Below are 17400 nucleotides of genomic sequence, written 5' to 3' on the forward strand. Positions count from 1 at the left end.
CCAACCCCTACAATTCTGTGATTCTGTGATGTGGCAGCAGTCCCCAGCCCTGAGGCAGACTGCAGGCTAGCTCTGCTTAATGAGCCAGGCACATTAATGAACGGCTGCTATTACATGTCTCAAGGCTCTGGTTTGAGCACGTGTAATCTCACTTGCTGGTGCTGTGCTGCAGCATGGGGGTTTTTGTGTTAAAAGCAAAGGAAGCCTGGCTGTGCAGGGGAGGGGCACAGGGCTCAGGTGTGCAGGACTGTGAAGCCCAGCACCTTTATAAGCCCCAAGCGCTCTCACCAGGGCCCTACCCACAGCCCTGCAGGCAGTACAGGAAGTCTGAGCAAGGGATCTGTACCCCAGCACCAACCACCTGAGGGGCTGGGCAGCTGGCTTGGGGCATGGTACGGGAGGTTTTGGGGAAAGAACAGGAGAGAGAAGGCAGAGGAATGAGCACCAAGCACAGGGGGCTACAGGTACAAGGGCCTGATGTGTGTAAGCAGACGCAGCACAGCCCTGGGGGGGGGTGTAGGTGGGTGTGCAAGTGCTCACAGAAGCCCCTGCAGCAGCTGGCCTGAGCACAGGGTCTGCACTGGCCTGGCTGCTGCTGCACCAGGCAGCTCCCAGCAGCTGCCACCACCCCTGTAACAGCCACTTTCTGCTCCTGGAAGGGATGTTTTAAACACCCCACTCTGCCCCAGAAGGGGCTGTCCCCTTGCCAGCCCCCCTCACAGGCTACACCCCTTCTGGGGCCATCACTTGCTCCTCAGAGGGCACCAGGGCAGAACAGGACCAGGGGCTTGGGGCTGGCACAGCTGCACATCTTTTCCTCTTTTATTGTAAAACACGGACAACATGTGCAAGGCAGCCCAGGATCAGTCCTGGGGGGCGGGGGGAACCCTCAGATGGTGATGAAGCAGCCAAGGGACACAGGGAGCCCACAGAGTAATGGCACTTCTGCAGCAAGAGCAGCTCCCACGGTGGGTGGCACAGGCCTGAGTGGCACGATGACAAGACACGGATGGATCTCCTTCAGAAGAGGCGCTTCTCGTACCTGAGAGGGGAGTGCAAAGCCAAGAGCCCTTTAACTGACCCGTGGGAGGACGAAGGCACAGCTGGGAACAGCTCCTGGCCTGCTGAACCACGGTGGGGCAGGGAGCAGCTGGCCCCAGCTGCAAACAGGCCCTGGTTCAGCCCAGCTGCACAGTAGGAAGTGAACCAGCAGCGTGGTAGCTCGCCAGCTGAGGCACAGGCCAGCAGCACTTAACTACACCCCCCCCAGCAAAGCCCACCCCAGGGAGACGGGGCTCCTGGCAGCAGCACTTACGAGTGGAGACCATGCACGCCTCCTTCCACCTGGGCAGATGTTGTCCTCTTCTCAAACTTGAGCTCTCCCGAGTACATCATGGCTCTGAGGGGGAAGGACACTGTCAGGTGCCAGCCAGAGGCCAGGGAAGGCAGCCCTTTGGCACACACTCCCCTGGCACGGCCGGGAGGAGGGACACCAGCTCCTCCAGCTGTGGCCAGAACAGTCTTCGCTGTGCTCCCAAAAGCCAGGCAGAGTTAAGGTAACCCCAACATTTCCCACCCAGCCAGCAGAACAGATCACAGGAGGTGCTGTTTCTGCAGCTCCAAGACTGTCAGTCTGTGACAGTGCCCACTGGAGACGAGGGGAAGGGTTAGAGCAAGGCCATGCTGAACACAGCACAGCAGGTACAGCTTGCCCAGGGGCTCCAACTGGCACCACCAGAGCACGAGCTAGGAGAAGCACTCACCGGACTTGTGTCAGGCTCTTGGCACCAATATCCTGGCAGGAATGCTGGATCCCAGCAATCAGGTATGGAATGAACTTGTGGATAGAGCCCTTGTCCTGCACCGCACCGGAGACCCCCTGGGCCACTTTGATCTTGTCTGTCTCACTGCATGGGAACACGAGTCAAGGAAGTATGTGAAGCCAAGAAGCCCCAAAACTTGATCCCCTGCCCCAAAGCGCCACCTCTTACCTGAAATACCGGTTCTGGCTGCCCAAGTTCTTGTCCATGGCATCCAGCGAGCCCATGCCGCGGTACTTCTTCAGCCTAATTCCATCCGAGAAGAAGTACTCCCCTGGGGCCTCCGTGGTGGCAGCCAGTAGAGAGCCCATCATCACTGGCATGAGAGATCAAGGGCAGCACGTCAGCAGCAGGGAGGCCCTAAAGCCCCTCGGGGTCCCTGGGCACAGCACCATGCTGGACCCCTCCCTGCCCCCAGACACCCACAGGCATATATCCTCGTGCCCAGAATGAAATGCCACGGGAAACCCTTCCTAGGAGGCTCCCTGTGAGGGGCCTGAAGCACAGCTCACCCGTGGAGGCCCCGAGCGCGAGGGCCTTGGCGATGTGCCCAACCGTCTGGATCCCTCCGTCCGCGATCACGGGGACGCCGAATCTCCTGGCGTACTCGGACACCTTGTACACCGCTGTGGCCTGGGGGCGGCCGCACGCCAGCACTGCAGGAGAGAGCAGGGAATGGGGTCAGCTCCCACAGGGCAGCACGTTTCCCTCCCCAGCAGCCCCTCCAGGCTTCTCCAGCACACACATGCTCCAGCACTCGGGAACGCACGAGTCTCTGGATGCTCCTTCCCTAGGCTGAGTTGCAAGAGAAGCGGATGCCTGAGAGGAAGCCTGCTGGGGCATCCTTGCAGCCTTTGACTCCAAAAAGCTGTGTGAGAACTTGGGACTGGGGGGGGGTCTCTGACCAAACACCTGGGATCAGCCGAGACTCACGGCTCATCTCGGTGCACAGCAGACATGGGGGGAGCTGGGGAAGGAAGCGGAGCAGATTCCAAAAGCCCCTCTCCAGAGCATCCCTGGCATGTAGCCACGTCCCACCACTCACTCACTCCCTCCTAGCAGTGCCAGACCCCTTCTTCGTGTACACAGCAGCTCTAGGATGTGATTCTTGCATGGAAAGGCAGCTGGTAGAGAGCTGGGGGTGTGTGTGTGTATATATATATGTATAGAGATATATATGTACACACCTGCACACACACACACACACACACATGCAGCAGTGGGAAGGAAACGGGCAGGATGATTTGACAGCTTTTGGGAAATCATTTATGCTCCTGCCCTGCAATGCAGCAAGGGTTCTGTCAAGTTTAGCTGCCCCATGGGAAGGGAGTCGTCAGCCTTGGATTTACCTGCCCTTCCTGGTCACCAGCAGTGAGAGGTTTCCTGCTGTGCGAGGGGAAAACCAGCACAGGGCACGTCTCATAACACATCTGCCAGCTGCAGGCATGCAAGTACGCCCAGATCGGCTTCTCCAAGGGAGACTCCCCTTCCCCACCATCAACAGGAAGCCTTTGCTCCAGTCACAGTTAGTCCAATACACCAGGTGGGATTATGAGCATGCAGGGTTAGTACTTCAGAGCATGAACTCCAGGAGTGGTTTAGCCCGCCTGGCAGCGGCACTGGCAGCACACATCCCTGGCAGAGGTTTGCCGAGGCCGGGAACCTGGAGCTGCTCCGCTCCCAGGGCTCAGCAGCTGCTGCTGGGGAAGGGAAGCCAGACTCCAGGCTGAGATCATGAAAGAACTGATCTGAATCGACCAAAACTCGGCGTTAAGCTCGGGCTCAGCCAGCCAGGGAGAGTCTGCCAGCTGTAACATGTATGCTGTTATTCTTAAAGAGATGGTCTCGCCGGGTACTGCACTGCTCAAGGCCACGCTGCAGCTGCAGAGCACTGCAAGGAACAGCACCTGACTTTGGAGGGTTTATGGGATCATGCCACAGACAGCACAGGACCTGTGGAACCCTCAGTGACCACGGAGACCAGCCCTTTAAGGAAGAGCTTGGCTCAGGGCCCCTGGGAGCATCGCACATCCGACTGTCCCAGTGCCCCGCGCCACAGCCTCTCAGCGCAGGCTCCCAAAGCAGGGTTCAGAGCACACACGCTGCGTGCTCGGGGCCAGGGTTTGTCTGGTTTAGGGTATCAGCAGAGGGTGGCCCTACGAGATCATCTGCTAGAGAAAACCTTCCAGGATCTTCAACAGAAACCAACCCAAAAACTAGGAGAAAAGGCACAACCCAAGGCTCACCTTGGGCAGCTGCGTGACGCAGCGGCATCGGAGGAGTCTGGAGCAGACTAAGCTGCACCCTGCTGAAGAGCCTTTTCTCTCCCCACGAGGATCAGGCCTCAGTGGGGAAAGATGTGGCTCTGGTACAGCTGCCACAGTGACCACAGGCAGTTCAGTCCCTCGAACCCCAGGGGAGGAGCTCCAAGCGAAGCTCAGCCAGTGCACAACTTCCCCACAACTGGGGCCAGACTTAGAGCAGGATGGGGGACTGCTCAGGGATCACCTCCTGGCTGGATCTGACAGCCCGTGCCCAGCTAGAGATCCACCAGATGCAGCCAGAAAGCTCGGTCAGGCTCCTGAACTGGATTTTGGAGTGGAGGGTGGGCAAGCCTGAGTGCCCCCCTCAGCTCTGACAATTCAGACCCTGCTTTAGGAATTCAGAAAGGCTTCTCAGCTTCCATTTCCAATTCAAAACCAGTATCCAAAGCCACAAAACCCCAAGTGCATCTACAGCTAAATTATTCTCAAACAAGCAGTAGGGCCATGTGCAGCCAAATCAGGGTCCTGCTTCAAGACACGTAATTAGGGTCGGGAACAGGGCAAGTGACTTACTATAGGTGCCCGTGACAGTAGAAGGGCATTTGGGGCTGTGGGACTTTAGGTCTGGAGGGATCTTTGGAGCAGCTAAACAAAAACAAACACACACATTTTAGAGACAGAAGAACAGCAGCAGAACAAAGGACCCCAGCAGTGACCTGCTACCAGGCAGAGCTTACGGTGTGGGACAGAGCTGACCTAGCAAACCCTTCCTAGCCCGAGCCAAGCCAGTGGCCAGATCCAAGCCAGCCAGGCCCAGCTGTGCACGGCACATGCTCACCCTACACCAGCACCCATCCACAGAGGTGACCCCCCTACCCCAAAGAGCCAGAGTTCTTGTCCTACAACGGCCAAAAACCTGGGGAGCTGCAGTTAGAGTTTTGCAGTTACATCCCCTGTGAAGCGCCACATTCTACCTCTGCTCCTTCCCCAAAACCAGCACCTGACCTCCCACAGCAGCCACAAGAGGCACCCTCTGGAGATGTCACCCCACCACCTCAGCAGCTCCTCTGCCACAGAGCCAGAGTAGGACACATGCCTCCCGGTTCTGCTCTGGCTACAGATGCCTCAGCCCAAGGACACCACCACGTCCCTAGAAAGGTCACCCCGAGTAGGAACCCCACACAGCCAGCACCCCCGTGGCAGGGAAAGCAGGAGCGCAGCCGGTGTCAGGGCCGATCCGAAGCTCCACGCTGGGATCAGCGGAGCTGGTGCAGCACCATCAGCCATGGCTGCCCCTTGGCTGCCTCCCACCGCAAGGACCAAGGAGCAAAAGCAGAGCAGGGGCTGTGCTGCTGGGCTGCAGCCCTGCCCCACCTCTGCACCTCACCTGCCAGGCTCAAAACACGAGGACTGAGCCCACCCTTAGGGCAGCTGTTCCCCAGGCCCTGGGGATGCCACTGGCAGCCTTTTCCCTAAGGATGACACGGTCTCTGCCCCACACAACCCCCTGCTAACTGCAGAGACAACGGCCAGAAATCCCATTTCTTCCTGGAAGCTGCAGAAAGGCGCCGAGCCCGGCAGACCAATAGTCAAAGCACCACGCACACTGCTGCTGGCAGGAAGGGGGAGAGCAGCCAGCCTGGTGCACTTCACCCCTCGGCACTGGGGATCCAGTAAGCCCCTCTCCCCGCAGAGCTGCCCACCAACCCCATCCCACACCAAGCCAGCAGCTCCTTGGGCAAAGCCCCACATGCCACACCGGCTCTACTCGGTCTCGGTCAGTACTGGGAAGTGCCTTTGCTGCTGCTGCCACCCCAGAGGTGTGACCTGGGTGATGAGAACGGACAGAGGGGGGTGAAAGGTGGCTTGCTGCTGGACACTGCCCTTACAGTGGGGGGAAATCCATCCCAGCTGTGCTGCTTTTTCAGCAGGGAACCTCTATTAAACAGATGTCTCCGGCTCACTTAAGAGACAGCCGATCTCTCTCACCTTCCTGTGTGATGCAGATGGAGCCACTGCCCATCCCGACTCTCAGGGCATCGACCCCTGCGTCAATGAGGTTCTTGGCCTGAGCAGCAGTCACAACTGTGGGGAGCAGAAACTGGTTTGAAGAGAGACAAGCAGATTTGCACACGACGCTGCTCTGCCCCGGCGCTTCCCCCGTGGCTGCAGACACCCCCCACCCAGGGCACTGTGCCAGCGCCAGGCCTGGCTCTCCACCCCAAGAGCTGCAGCGAGTTCCTGCCCCAGCTGTCCCCAGCAGGTGAGAAGACACTGGCCCTGCAAGCTGCAGCACGCTCACACCCACGGGCTGAGGGAGCAGAGCTCACTGTGTGGTGCCAAGCGCTCTTTAGGCCAGGTAGGGAGGGCAGAGCACAGACTAACAGCACCAGTACTGCACCAGTACCACACCAGCTGTTGCCCAGAGGCAGGGAAAAACTCCTCCATCAGATATCCAAATTGAGCAATACTTGTTATTATTGTTAGCCAAAACATTAAGCTGGTGTGTAAAAGAGGCAAAGGATTAACAGGCTACAGAAGGCTGTAGCGGGCTCTGCTGCAGAGCAAAGGCTCCAGAGCAGAGCAGGGTACTGCCCCATGTCTGCAGAGTGGTCCTGCTCTGCCCCATGTCTGCAGAGTGGTCATGCTCTGCCCCACAAGCCTGAAACCACCTTAAGGTTCACAGGCATTTCCCAAGATAACCACTTCATCCCCATCCCTGCAACTCCCTCTGTGTCTAAGAAGCAAACGCAGTTTGAGGACAAGAGCAGCCTCCAATACACGCCTACCGTTTCCTCCAATAACTTGTAGATTGGGGTATTTCTCCTTTATGTACTTTATCATGTTGATCTGGAAGATGGAGTTCCCCTGAGAGGAATCCTGCAAGAGAAAGAAACCAATTTCAACCAGAATCTCTCCAAAACGTTACAAATGGAGCTCCAGAGGAGCCCCGGGTCTTCACCTGACTCACTGAGGTCCCTGCTAAGCTGGCAAAGTGGGCAAAGTGACTCCCCAAACTGAGCACAGAACCAGAGGAGAAGCTGCTGCCAAGGCAAGGTGGTTTATCCTAAGGACTCTGGTGAAATCCTTAGTTTAAATCCTGCGGTTTCTACCAGAGGCAACAAGCAGCACATCTGGCTGCACCTAAGGACCATCTGGCTCTACCACCAGCCCCGTCTCAGACAGCAGGTGAAGCAGTACACGTTCCCTGTGAAACCCAAACAGGGCTGGCAGGGGGATGCATCTCTCCCCCCTGCACAGCAGAGGAGCTGAAATACCAGATGTTGACCACCGACTGCTCAGGCCCTGCCAGTCTCTGTGACCCCACAGCTCACAGTGTCTGTTAAACATTTCCAGCTGCTCCACCATGGCCTCCAACGATCGATGAGGAAAACAACGTGCAGATACAGGCAGTGACACTGTGCCCAAAAGCTTCTGGGTCAGAAGGGCAGCTCGGAGCCAGCCACCCCTTAACATCAGGCAGTTAACAGAGTAACCCAGTAACGGACACGAAAGAGCTGAAGGGAAACCATTAGAAGTCAAATATTCCAAACGAGTTAGGAATGTCAGAGGTGACAGCAGCAGACTGCTGGAAGCATTTCTAGAAGTTTCAGAGTTAAATGACAGCATTTCTATTCTCAGCTTCAGGGCTTTGGTGCACCCCACGTGCTCCCTGGAGATGAGTTAAGCTCCCGGGCAAGAGGAACCCCTTTTATTTTAGGGCTTCAACCTGAACAAGACTGAGAGGTCAACAAACAGCCACGTTCTAACAGAACAGGTCCTGTAACGAAGATGGTAAGCGCCATGCTGCTGCCCCACAACCAGAGAGACTGGTTCAAAGGTGATCCTTAGCCCACCCAAGCCCCCCCAGGGCAAGGCAACGCCCACAGCTGGCTCACCAGCACCACGGCATCCACGCCAGCCTGCACCAGGAGGTCCAGCCGGTACTTGTCATCTTCGTGGGTCCCGATAGCGGCGCCACAGAGCAGCTGCTTCTTGAAATCCTTAGAAGCCAGAGGGTAGTCCCGGTTCTTCTTGAGATCGGTGCGGGCAATTATGGCCACCAGCTCGTCGTCTTCGTTAACGATGGGCAGCTTGCCTGGAAGCAAACAGAAAGAACATCACTGCAGATTCCTGCAGGAGACAGACGTGAGCCCGGAGAGGTGCAGACCAGGAGCATCAGGAGGACATGGTGGAGACTCAAAGGGGTGTGTTACCAGATCCTGGTTGGCTGTGGGTGCCAGCAGCCCTAGCTCAGCAAACAAAGCAAGATACAGGCAGTGACACTGTGCCCAAAAGCTTCTGGGTCAGAAGGGCAGCTCAGAGCCGGCCACCCCTTAACATCAGGCAGTTAACAGAGTAACCCAGTAACGGGTTACTGCAGGACTGGAGGAGGACTCGGTATTCCCACACTGACCAAAGAAAAAGCACATCTTTTTCAACAACACGACCCACAACACTGCTAAAAGTCAAACTACCAAACCCAAACAGAGCTGAACCAAGCTCCAAAATGCGAATGCTGGGATTGGAAACTGAAGACGCGTGGCTGGACAGCCGGGCAGCTCCCGGGCTGCCAAGAATCCCTCAGCTTCGCTCAGATTGGAGATGAACGCATGTGAGCTCTGTACCCTGGCAGAGGGCTGTGGGCACTCTCCCCTCCCTGCCCTCCCCTCCTGCTGGAACACAGCGCTCCCATGTTCCACCCGTGCGCGGGCGCGTGCCCGCGTTCACCCACCGCTGCTCCCAGCCCGGCGCTCCCACAGCTCCCCCTCGCTCCAGGTACCTTTTTTACTCCTTTGCAGGATTTCATTGGCTTCTTTCAACATGACACCAGCCGGGGCCACAACAAGATCCTCCCGCTTCGTCATAATCTAGTGGGAGAGAGAAAATAAAAGTCACAAGGAACGCCTTCGCACTGATCTGGAAATACCAAACCCCTCTGCCCACGGGAAACGCTCCGCAGCGGCCGCGTGGGAGGGCTCTGCAGACAAAGGAGCCCACACAGCACAGCAACGCGCCTCCAGAAACACACAGTGCTGTCCCCATGCAAGCAGAGGCCGTCAGCCCCCAAAGCCATGGGTGTAGTGAAAAAAGAAGATGGCAGAGGGCCTCAGCAAGCTGAGGGAGAGCACCAAGGAGCAAGGGATGACTATCAGATGACCCTTGTTTGGGATGCCACCCAAAACAGCTTTCCCTTTTAATAGAACGCAGGCAAATAAGGGCTGGAGATGCTTCCAGAGTCCCATGTTGTCCTGGCAGAAACGTTACCCCCAAGCTCGTTTCCAGGCAGCAATGCCCAGCACACAGGCTCTGGAAGGGCTCTGCTCAGAATAACCCACCTACTGCTGGCAAGGTCAGCGGGACAAAGGGGTCACTTCAATCCAAACAGCCGCACTCACCCACGCTCACCGTCCACAAACAAGCACCAAAACACAGCCAGGGGGCAACGGGCACAACCCGGCACAGGGGAACATCTGATGTGCTATGCAGAGAAAGGCTTTCACCACAGCAGCACTCAAACACTGGGGAACAGCCCAGGGAGGCTTTCCATCCTCGGAGATGCAGAAACAGCCCCATGTAAGCTGCCCCAGCTGGACACACCTCCAGCAGAAGGCTTGACAAGACCTCCAGGTCTCTTCCCACCCACAGCATTCTGTGATCAGACAGTTCCCGTGGGATATTCACAAAGGATTACTCAAGAAGGCCAAGCAAAGCTAAGAGGGAACCTCTCTGAACACTCAGGGAAGGCAGACTAGCTGCACACCATGAAGAGGGAACATACAGTGCTTACAAGACAAGAACAGGCGTTTTGCATCAGGTTCACTCCACCTGCATCCACCCAAACCCCTGCCTGTGCCAGAACCCACATCTCAGGAAAAGCCCAAGGAACCACAGACACATTCAAACTAGGCCTGTGGGACCCACGGGCTTCCTGAGCTACAGCAGCCCTGTGTGGCTTAACTGGATGGCCACGAATGGCTCAGCAAGACAGCTGCTGGACAGTGAGCAGGAGAGACACAGGAGGCCATTTGCTCCCTTGGTCCTGCCTGCAGGCAGAGGCAAGCACCAAGGGCTCCTGGCAGCGAGCTTCCAGCTCAGCAGCACCACAGAAAGGAGGAGAGGAGACTCTTCTCTGGCTCCTCTGAAGGGGCCAGCATCGCTCCCAAGGGCCACACGCATTTTTACAACGCCCTCCCGGTTTGAGATTCTTTTTACAGGTATTTATAGGGGACTTCAAACCAAAGAGGGATGAGCATGTGACACCAGGTTTGGTCAGCAAGAGCTAAAAATAGCCATGAGTCAAGAGCAGAGGCTGGCTGTAACCTGACAGCGCTGCAGAGCTACGGTTACGCGGCTCGTGTAACAGGAATGCCAGAGCTAATGGGAATCAACACTGGCACTGCAGGGATCCTTCTCCAGTACCAGGAGGGATTGACAGCACAGCATTATAAAGGCTGAACTGCCCATCTCCAAGTTCGGGGGGTTATTTTAAAGAGCAAGTGGCCTCGCTGAGGCTCATAGGGAAGGGCAGCCCAGAAAAGGAAGAGCGGCACATGGAGGGCTCGTGGGGCACAGCGCAGCTGCCACAGCCCCAGCCGGTGCCAGCTCACTGCGTGGGACTGCAGCAGCAGCAGCAGCCAGGACACTGGGAAGTAATGACAGAACCATGGGAGAGCACCAGCTGTAGAGAGGACACCTTCCACAACATGGAAAGACAACCCCACAGGAGGACTGACGCCAATGGCTAACAGCACAGCCACTCTTGGATCAATGCTGCAGGCACTGCAGAGAGAGAGTGAATGAGCAAGAGGCTCTCCCTTGGAAATACAGTTAAAGGCAGACCAGCAGAGCTGACACGGGGCCGCTCCCTCTCGCTGGCACAGCATCCTCACAGCCACACACACACACACCCATCTCCTTATCACAAGCCACACGGCTTCCCAACACACCGCTCGCGTGCATCGGGTGCTCACATGCCCTTCTCACCTCGCCAAGGGGCAAGTCATGCTCTGACTCCTTCAGGAAGTCAATATCTCGAGATGAGATGATCCCAACCAGCTTGCCCCCCATCTTCCCATTGTCCGTGATGGGAATCCCACAGAATCCGTGACGAGCTTTTGCCTCGAAGACGTCTCGCACCCGGTCGTTGGGGCTCAGCACCACGGGGTCTGTGATGAATCCCTGCTCGTATTTCTGAGGAGAAGCAGATTGAGCAGCCAGGATAAGTGGCACCTCCAGGCCGAGGGGACGCAGAGCACGTGCCCGGTGTTGCTGCAGTAAGGTCTGCAACCACCCAGCCCGGCGGCGTGCTCAGCGATGGCGTGACCCCAAACCAGCACCAAGGCTCACCCAAGTACCGTTAGATTCCCAAAAGCTCCCAAGCTAACCTCCTTCCTGAACTTATGGGGAACTCTCCCACACCACGAAGCCTCAAATTCCAGGCCCAAGACACAAGGAGACCCTGCAGGAGCCCCCGGCAGCGCTGCTGCTCCGAAACACCCAATATCCAGCAGGCTTCAGCAGTGTCCTGTCACCACACCCCAGCAGCACCCAACACCCACTGCCCAGGGCCACGAGGTGCCCCATGAGTGCGGTTCAGCGCTGCGGCTCCGGCCACTCACCTTCACCTTCCGCACTTCGTTGGCCTGGAACTCCGGGGTGCAGTTGTGGTGGATGAACCCAATTCCCCCTGTCAGCTGGGAACACAGAGGCGGCTCTAATCGCTGCGAAACCCGCCCAGCCCTTCGCCCTGAGCTCTGCCGGGCAGGGAGCGGCCGGGCTGCCCTCGGGAAAAGCAGGGGTGGGGGGAGTAGGGACAAAGGGGGTGCTCGACTGCCCACTGCTCCCCTGCCGCCAGCTTAGGGGTGCCGGGATGCAGGGGGAAGGCGGATGCTGCAGGAAGCTCTCCGGAGCGTTGGGGGACTCCTGAGCCTGCCCACGTGTGCTGCCATCCCGGCAGCGGCGGCGGAGGGGATGGGGTGGAGAGGGCGGCGGGGCAGACGGTGCCCGCCCCGCGGGGCCGCACTCACCGCCATGGCGATGGCCATGCCGGCCTCGGTGACCGTGTCCATCGGGGAGGAGACCAGCGGCGTTTTCAGGGTGATCCTCTTGGTCAGCGCCGAGGTCAGGTCCTGCCGGGGAGGCGGCTGAGCGGCGGCGGCCCCTATCCCGCTCCCTGACCCCCAGCACCGCTCCACCTGCCCCGGATCCAGCCCCGCTCCCTCACCCCGGCCCCTTCTCCCGCTACCCCGGCCCAGCTCCCCCAACCCCTCGCCCGCTCCCCTGACCCCGGCCCCTCTCCTGCTGCCCCGGCCCAGCTCTCCCGACCCCTCCCCTGACCCCGGCCCCTCTCCTGCTGCCCCGGCCCAGCTCCCCCGACCCCTCACCCGTTCCCCTGACCCCGGCCCCTCTCCTGCTGCCCCAGCCCAGCTCCCCCGACCCCTCGCCCGTTCCCCTGGCCCCAGCCCCGCTCCCCAGCCACTCACCACCTGGTCCGCCGTGAAGTCGATGTACCCCGGGAGGATGAGGAAGTCACTGGGGGGATAACGGAGACGGGTCAGCGACCACCCCCATGGCAGCCCGCGACCACCCACACGCCCCCGCCCCCCGCCCCACTCACTTGTAGGTGAGCCCATCGCCGCAGCTGAAGAGCTGCTGCGCCGTCAGCCCGTCGTCGGGCACGTAGCCGGTGCCGCCGCTGATGAGGTAGTCCGCCATGGCGCCGGCCCGCCGCCGCCGCGTGCCCGCCGCGCCGCCCCCTCCCCTCCCCTCCCCCCCCACCAGCGCACGCGCGCCCCGACGGCGGCCGCGAAGGCTCAGGCGGCGCCTTCCCGGAGAGAGCGCGGCTCCGCCCCCCTCGGGCACCCGGCTGGGACACACCCCCCCACACACACACACGGCGGAGAAGAGTGGGGGTGGGGGGGGGCGAGGCCGCACCGAGCCGGTGACACACCGGGTTCGGGGCGGGCCTCTCCCCGCCGCGGGAGCGGAGCCGCGGGGGGAGCTGCGGGCCGGGGCCCCGGCCCGCAGCTCCCCCCGCGGCTCCGCTCCCCGGCTCTGCGCGCGGGGCAGCCCAGGGACACCAGGTGATACAGCTGGTCTGGCCCCTTCTCACCCGACTCTTACATAACGGGCTCTCCCAGGCACCCCGAGCTCAGGGAGCGATGAACCATGGCCCTGTACCTGCAGCTGTCATGCTGCAGTCGTTAAATCCCCTGTCCAAAGATCAGCCAGAAGCTGTAAGAAAAACCCAAGTGTCACTCGTGTCACTACAGGGCACGGGAAGCGTGACCACAGGCTTCGGGTCTCCTGAAACACTGGGAAGCAGGCAGCCCTTACAGGCCAAGAGCTTTGTCAGTCAGGCTGGAGGCTCTAGTTTGGATTTAAAGTCTTTTGGTCTGAGTAAGGGTCTCCAAAAGAGAGCGGAGAGTTTCAAGACAGGCCTGTTAAGCTGGGCTTTAGGAGATGCTAACGTTGACTTTTACACAAGGGGGAAAAAAAACCACAACAAAGAGTGAACCCTACTGCAGACTGAAGCAGGAGTCTCAGGGAGCTTGTTTGGTCCCGACAGCCGCAACCTGCACAGGACAGAGGCTGCAGCTTCTAAAAGCCACGGTTGTTTCCTGTCAGATGGTGGGTTTGTTTCTGTCAGGGAAGGAAGGTGGGTGCCTCAGCGCAGGGATGGTCCCTTTGCTGTGAGGAACAGTACAGGCGGCTTCCAGGGGCCCACAGACAGCAAGGAAAAGGCACTTGCATAGCTAAGAGCCAGCAACAAGGACCCGCAGTGCCACTGACAGCCTTCAGCCAAGAGATTGGTCGCAATCCCGTTACTGCAACGGCAAATGCCAACATCGACGCCATCTCCTTCCTACAGCTACATGTTGGTGCTTGGCCTCACGCTGTGCTCCAGCCCTCACTGGGTTTCAGTTCTCCTCCCCTGGCAGAGCACAATAAAAGACCACGCTTACACCCCGCTGTCACGCTGTTACGTAATCCTTGGGTCAGTTTTCAGCTGGGAGTGCATTTCACCCCATTGCCCGTTGTTTGCACTTTGCTCGGGCTACAGAGCTGTAAGGAAAGCCCTGTCCTTCACAGGAAGGGAGTAACCAGCGAAGGCACAAAGACACCTCATCCCAGAGGCCGAGCTCAGGAACACAAGCCTCCCGAAGAAGAACGCCGCCTGCTAAGGATACGCGCTCCCCGGCACAGGATGGGAACGGGAGGCATCGTGCCAGAGCAAGATCAGTGACAGGGCTCTCCATCCTTTATCTTCAGTCAGGCCAGCGCTAACAAAGGTTTGCTAAGCCCACCTGGGAGGCACACACCAGCCTCAGCTGTTAGGCTAGAGCACGGGCACGGCGGGGACAGGCAAGCTGGCTTCTGTTCCAGCAGCAGCAGCAGGCAGAGTTTAACGGTTCTCAAACAGACTCCAACAAAGGCTGCAGGGAAAAACATTTTATTTCCAAGCAGATTACAAAGAGCAGAGAATATAAGAGTAAAATTAAATTAAAAAAATAGTTGAGTGCATCTCTTTAAAATGATTTGTAGTGTGAGTTACTCACGGGGGCAAAGCTACTGGAGAGTTCTGAAGGTCACTTTGCAGGATGCCAATCACATGTGCTGTTTAGACCAGGGTCAACACGGGAGGGAGAGACAAGATGTATTTTGCATATAGGCTGCACACTCATTATCAAGCGAGGCTCTGGGCTGCAGTGGGACCCTGCCTTTCCGAGACATCCCCTCCACCTTGTTCTCTCCTGCAGTTCCCTCTCGTGTTCTAGACACGGTTTATTGCTGCTGTAAGTGGGTTCAATCTGCCTCCCCAGTCTGATGAGCTCAAACAAGAACGGAGAAGCAGGCAAACGTGGCTGCCATGCATGAGGCTGCACAGGGAAGGGGACCGTGGTGCTGACAGCCAAGCCTCAGCCACGTGTGACAAAGGGAACTGACAAGTAGGGGACATGGCAATTGCTTCAGAGATTTCGGGGCAGCACGGCAGCAAGATTTTTGGAAGAAGATTTGAGATGCTCCTTAAGGTAGGAAGATGCTCGAGCCAAGAAGGGCTCTTGCCTTTGCATTGGCACCAGTGAAACAGAACAGGCTGAAACATCAGGATAAGGTTTGTCCCCTGTAGTATTTGAGAGGAGCAGCTCCAGCAAGATGATGGGGAGAAGAACCCCATACAGGGTGGAAGACAGTTTATATCCCACTTTAACAGTGATTTAAGAGTCCAAACACTAATTGCAAGTCAGTCACTGTCAAACTTGGATGAGAACGGTTTGGTTGGACTCTGCAGAGCCGACCAGTGTCTAGCAGCACTCAGCCCAACAAGAGGATGAGCAAGTCCTCTGCCCCACCCACGCTCAGAGGGCTCTTTCCTACCGCTCTTGGATCCGTTCTTGTCCTGGCATAGGAGGCTTGAAGATGGCCTGATCTGCTCAGCAGCCCTATCACAGCTGAGAACAAGACTGACTTTATTGCTGCCCAAGGAGCAACAGTGCAGAAGAAGATTCTTATTTAGGGATCAGATTAGCTCTTTTTATTTCATCAGTCCAAAGCAGAACGGTTCAGGAACTACTTCAGACCTTGTCTCCCATCTGAAATCCAGATCTCCAGGGGTGAAGCAGCCAACAGCTGAGAGCCCTACTCAGTTACTCAGACTGTTCCCTTTCCTCACCCCTCTAGACAGGAGTGAGGAGCCACTCTCCAGTCTGCTCTCTGCTGCTTCAGCCATTATCACTTAGAGGAAACACTTGAACTCTTGGAAAGTAAATGAAAAGCTAATGGTGCCATGGACAAGTGTGTGAGAGGCTACAAGTTTCTTCAGGAAAGCAACTCTATTAGTGTCAGAAGACAGGACAATACAGGAGCCTCATGTCAGAATGAGAGGTGCTTCACAACAGTCAGTCACGCTCTGCTTTCTATGGGTCCTTTCATAGCACAGAGACAAGATGGGCACAGTTCGAAACCAACAACGCAGGGTCTCTAGCTTGACTTTTCTCAGCTTTATTTATTGAGAGATCGATGCAATTTTTTTTGGCCTGTCTGGTACAAGGCAGAGGGCACGGAGAGTTCTCATTTAATATATACACACACATACAGGAGCTAGCAGTTTGGCACGCTCAGAGCCGAGGGGGAACGATGCCCTTTAAGCAGCGGTCAAGCTGGTTATAGGAAAGTGTTAAAAAGCTATTTTACAACCTTTGACTGGGAACATCTCCCAGAACATGGATAGCAACCCTAAGCCACAGCACTCGTCTGTGCTACTCTGTGCACGTCTTCCTACGAGCCCCTAAAAGGGAGCAGATCATGTTCTTGGCTACCAAAGAACATAGTATTTATATTCTAGAAATACTGTACCTTTGAAACTAGCTCCAGAGAGCCAGACTAGAAAGCCAGGTCCAGGAAAATAATCCTTAAGTCACAGTATATCGATTGTCTCTAAAAATAGGGAATGAAGTTGACACGGTGGACATTCTGATGAGACAATACAGAACAGGACAGCGGTCCACTTCCACGTCTGTCAGTCCCTCTCCTATGTCTGTCCAAACAATGAGGAAAAATGGGAACGTTTCAGTCTGCCAGGACTAAACCAATCACCACAAGATCTCCACAGCTCACCATGTGCCGAGTTCCCCTGCTCTTAAGGAGTGTACTTAAGGACTCTTCCACTACAAAGACTTCTACTCATCCTGCAGTTAAGGGTAGTAAGGAAAGCACACAGTCTAGAATTTTAAATGGAATTCCTGTTTCCCCAGACAGCTCAGCTGAAGTATCTGTTCACTCCTAACCTGCAACTGCCCTGAAATCCTATCCTGTTATTCCAGCTTCTGGCAATTTTGAGAGTTAAGAGGCAACTCCCAAAGCCCCCTAATGAAGTGACTTGTACGCTGGGTACCTGGCAGATCACTTCCACACCCACTGCATTTCCAATGGAGACAAAGCAGCAGGCTCAGGCTGAGGCACAGGCTGGAGCTGGCTTCCCATGCCCTATCGCAGAGCCGGGGCTCGAGCACAGGTGCCTCCAGTTTCTTTCCCATGAACAAGTCTGTTCAAGAGACTGGACAAGCTGCTCCAACAAATGGGAAACCCACTCTGCAGACCTGTCAGACACCCTGAGCAACGAGCACACCCAGCTGCTTGAAAGAGCAGGAGCTTGCCCCAACCATGTCCTTAAACGCTTAAATTAGGGCCAGAGATGGACTTTACAGTCACTAAGATGCAGCAAAGGGATTGCAGGCTGCTGACAGCTGAAGCATATTTGCAATCCCAACAGCCACCCTACCAGGAGGCAACTGCTGGCTCCCAGCAGCTGA

The 17400-nt window shown here is 57.0% G+C and overlaps 1 protein-coding gene across 2 annotated transcripts; it reads right to left on the reverse strand.

Annotated features, from left to right (window-relative positions):
* Positions 1 to 771: 771 nt before the first annotated feature.
* Positions 772 to 12851, reverse strand: IMPDH2 (inosine monophosphate dehydrogenase 2). Of its 2 annotated transcripts, XM_084269421.1 has the most exons (15): positions 12705 to 12851; positions 12571 to 12619; positions 12115 to 12216; positions 11707 to 11781; positions 11072 to 11278; positions 8868 to 8955; positions 7984 to 8183; positions 6874 to 6964; positions 6074 to 6169; positions 4658 to 4729; positions 2333 to 2476; positions 1992 to 2136; positions 1764 to 1907; positions 1316 to 1399; positions 772 to 1042 (listed from the first exon to the last, which is right to left on the reverse strand). In XM_084269421.1, exons 1-15 carry the CDS (start codon positions 12800 to 12802, stop codon positions 1021 to 1023), a joined length of 1617 nt encoding a protein of 538 aa, XP_084125547.1. In that variant the 5' UTR covers positions 12803 to 12851; the 3' UTR covers positions 772 to 1020. The 2 variants fall into 2 exon arrangements, with proteins under 2 accessions (XP_084125547.1, XP_084125548.1); XM_084269422.1 differs by lacking the exon at positions 4658 to 4729 and having other exon boundaries at positions 773 to 1042.
* Between the last annotated feature and the right edge of the window lie 4549 nt (positions 12852 to 17400).

This window comes from Gallinula chloropus (genome assembly GCF_964237585.1).
Source record: "Gallinula chloropus genome assembly, chromosome: 12".
In the NCBI taxonomy this organism is placed as follows: Eukaryota; Metazoa; Chordata; class Aves; order Gruiformes; family Rallidae; genus Gallinula; species Gallinula chloropus.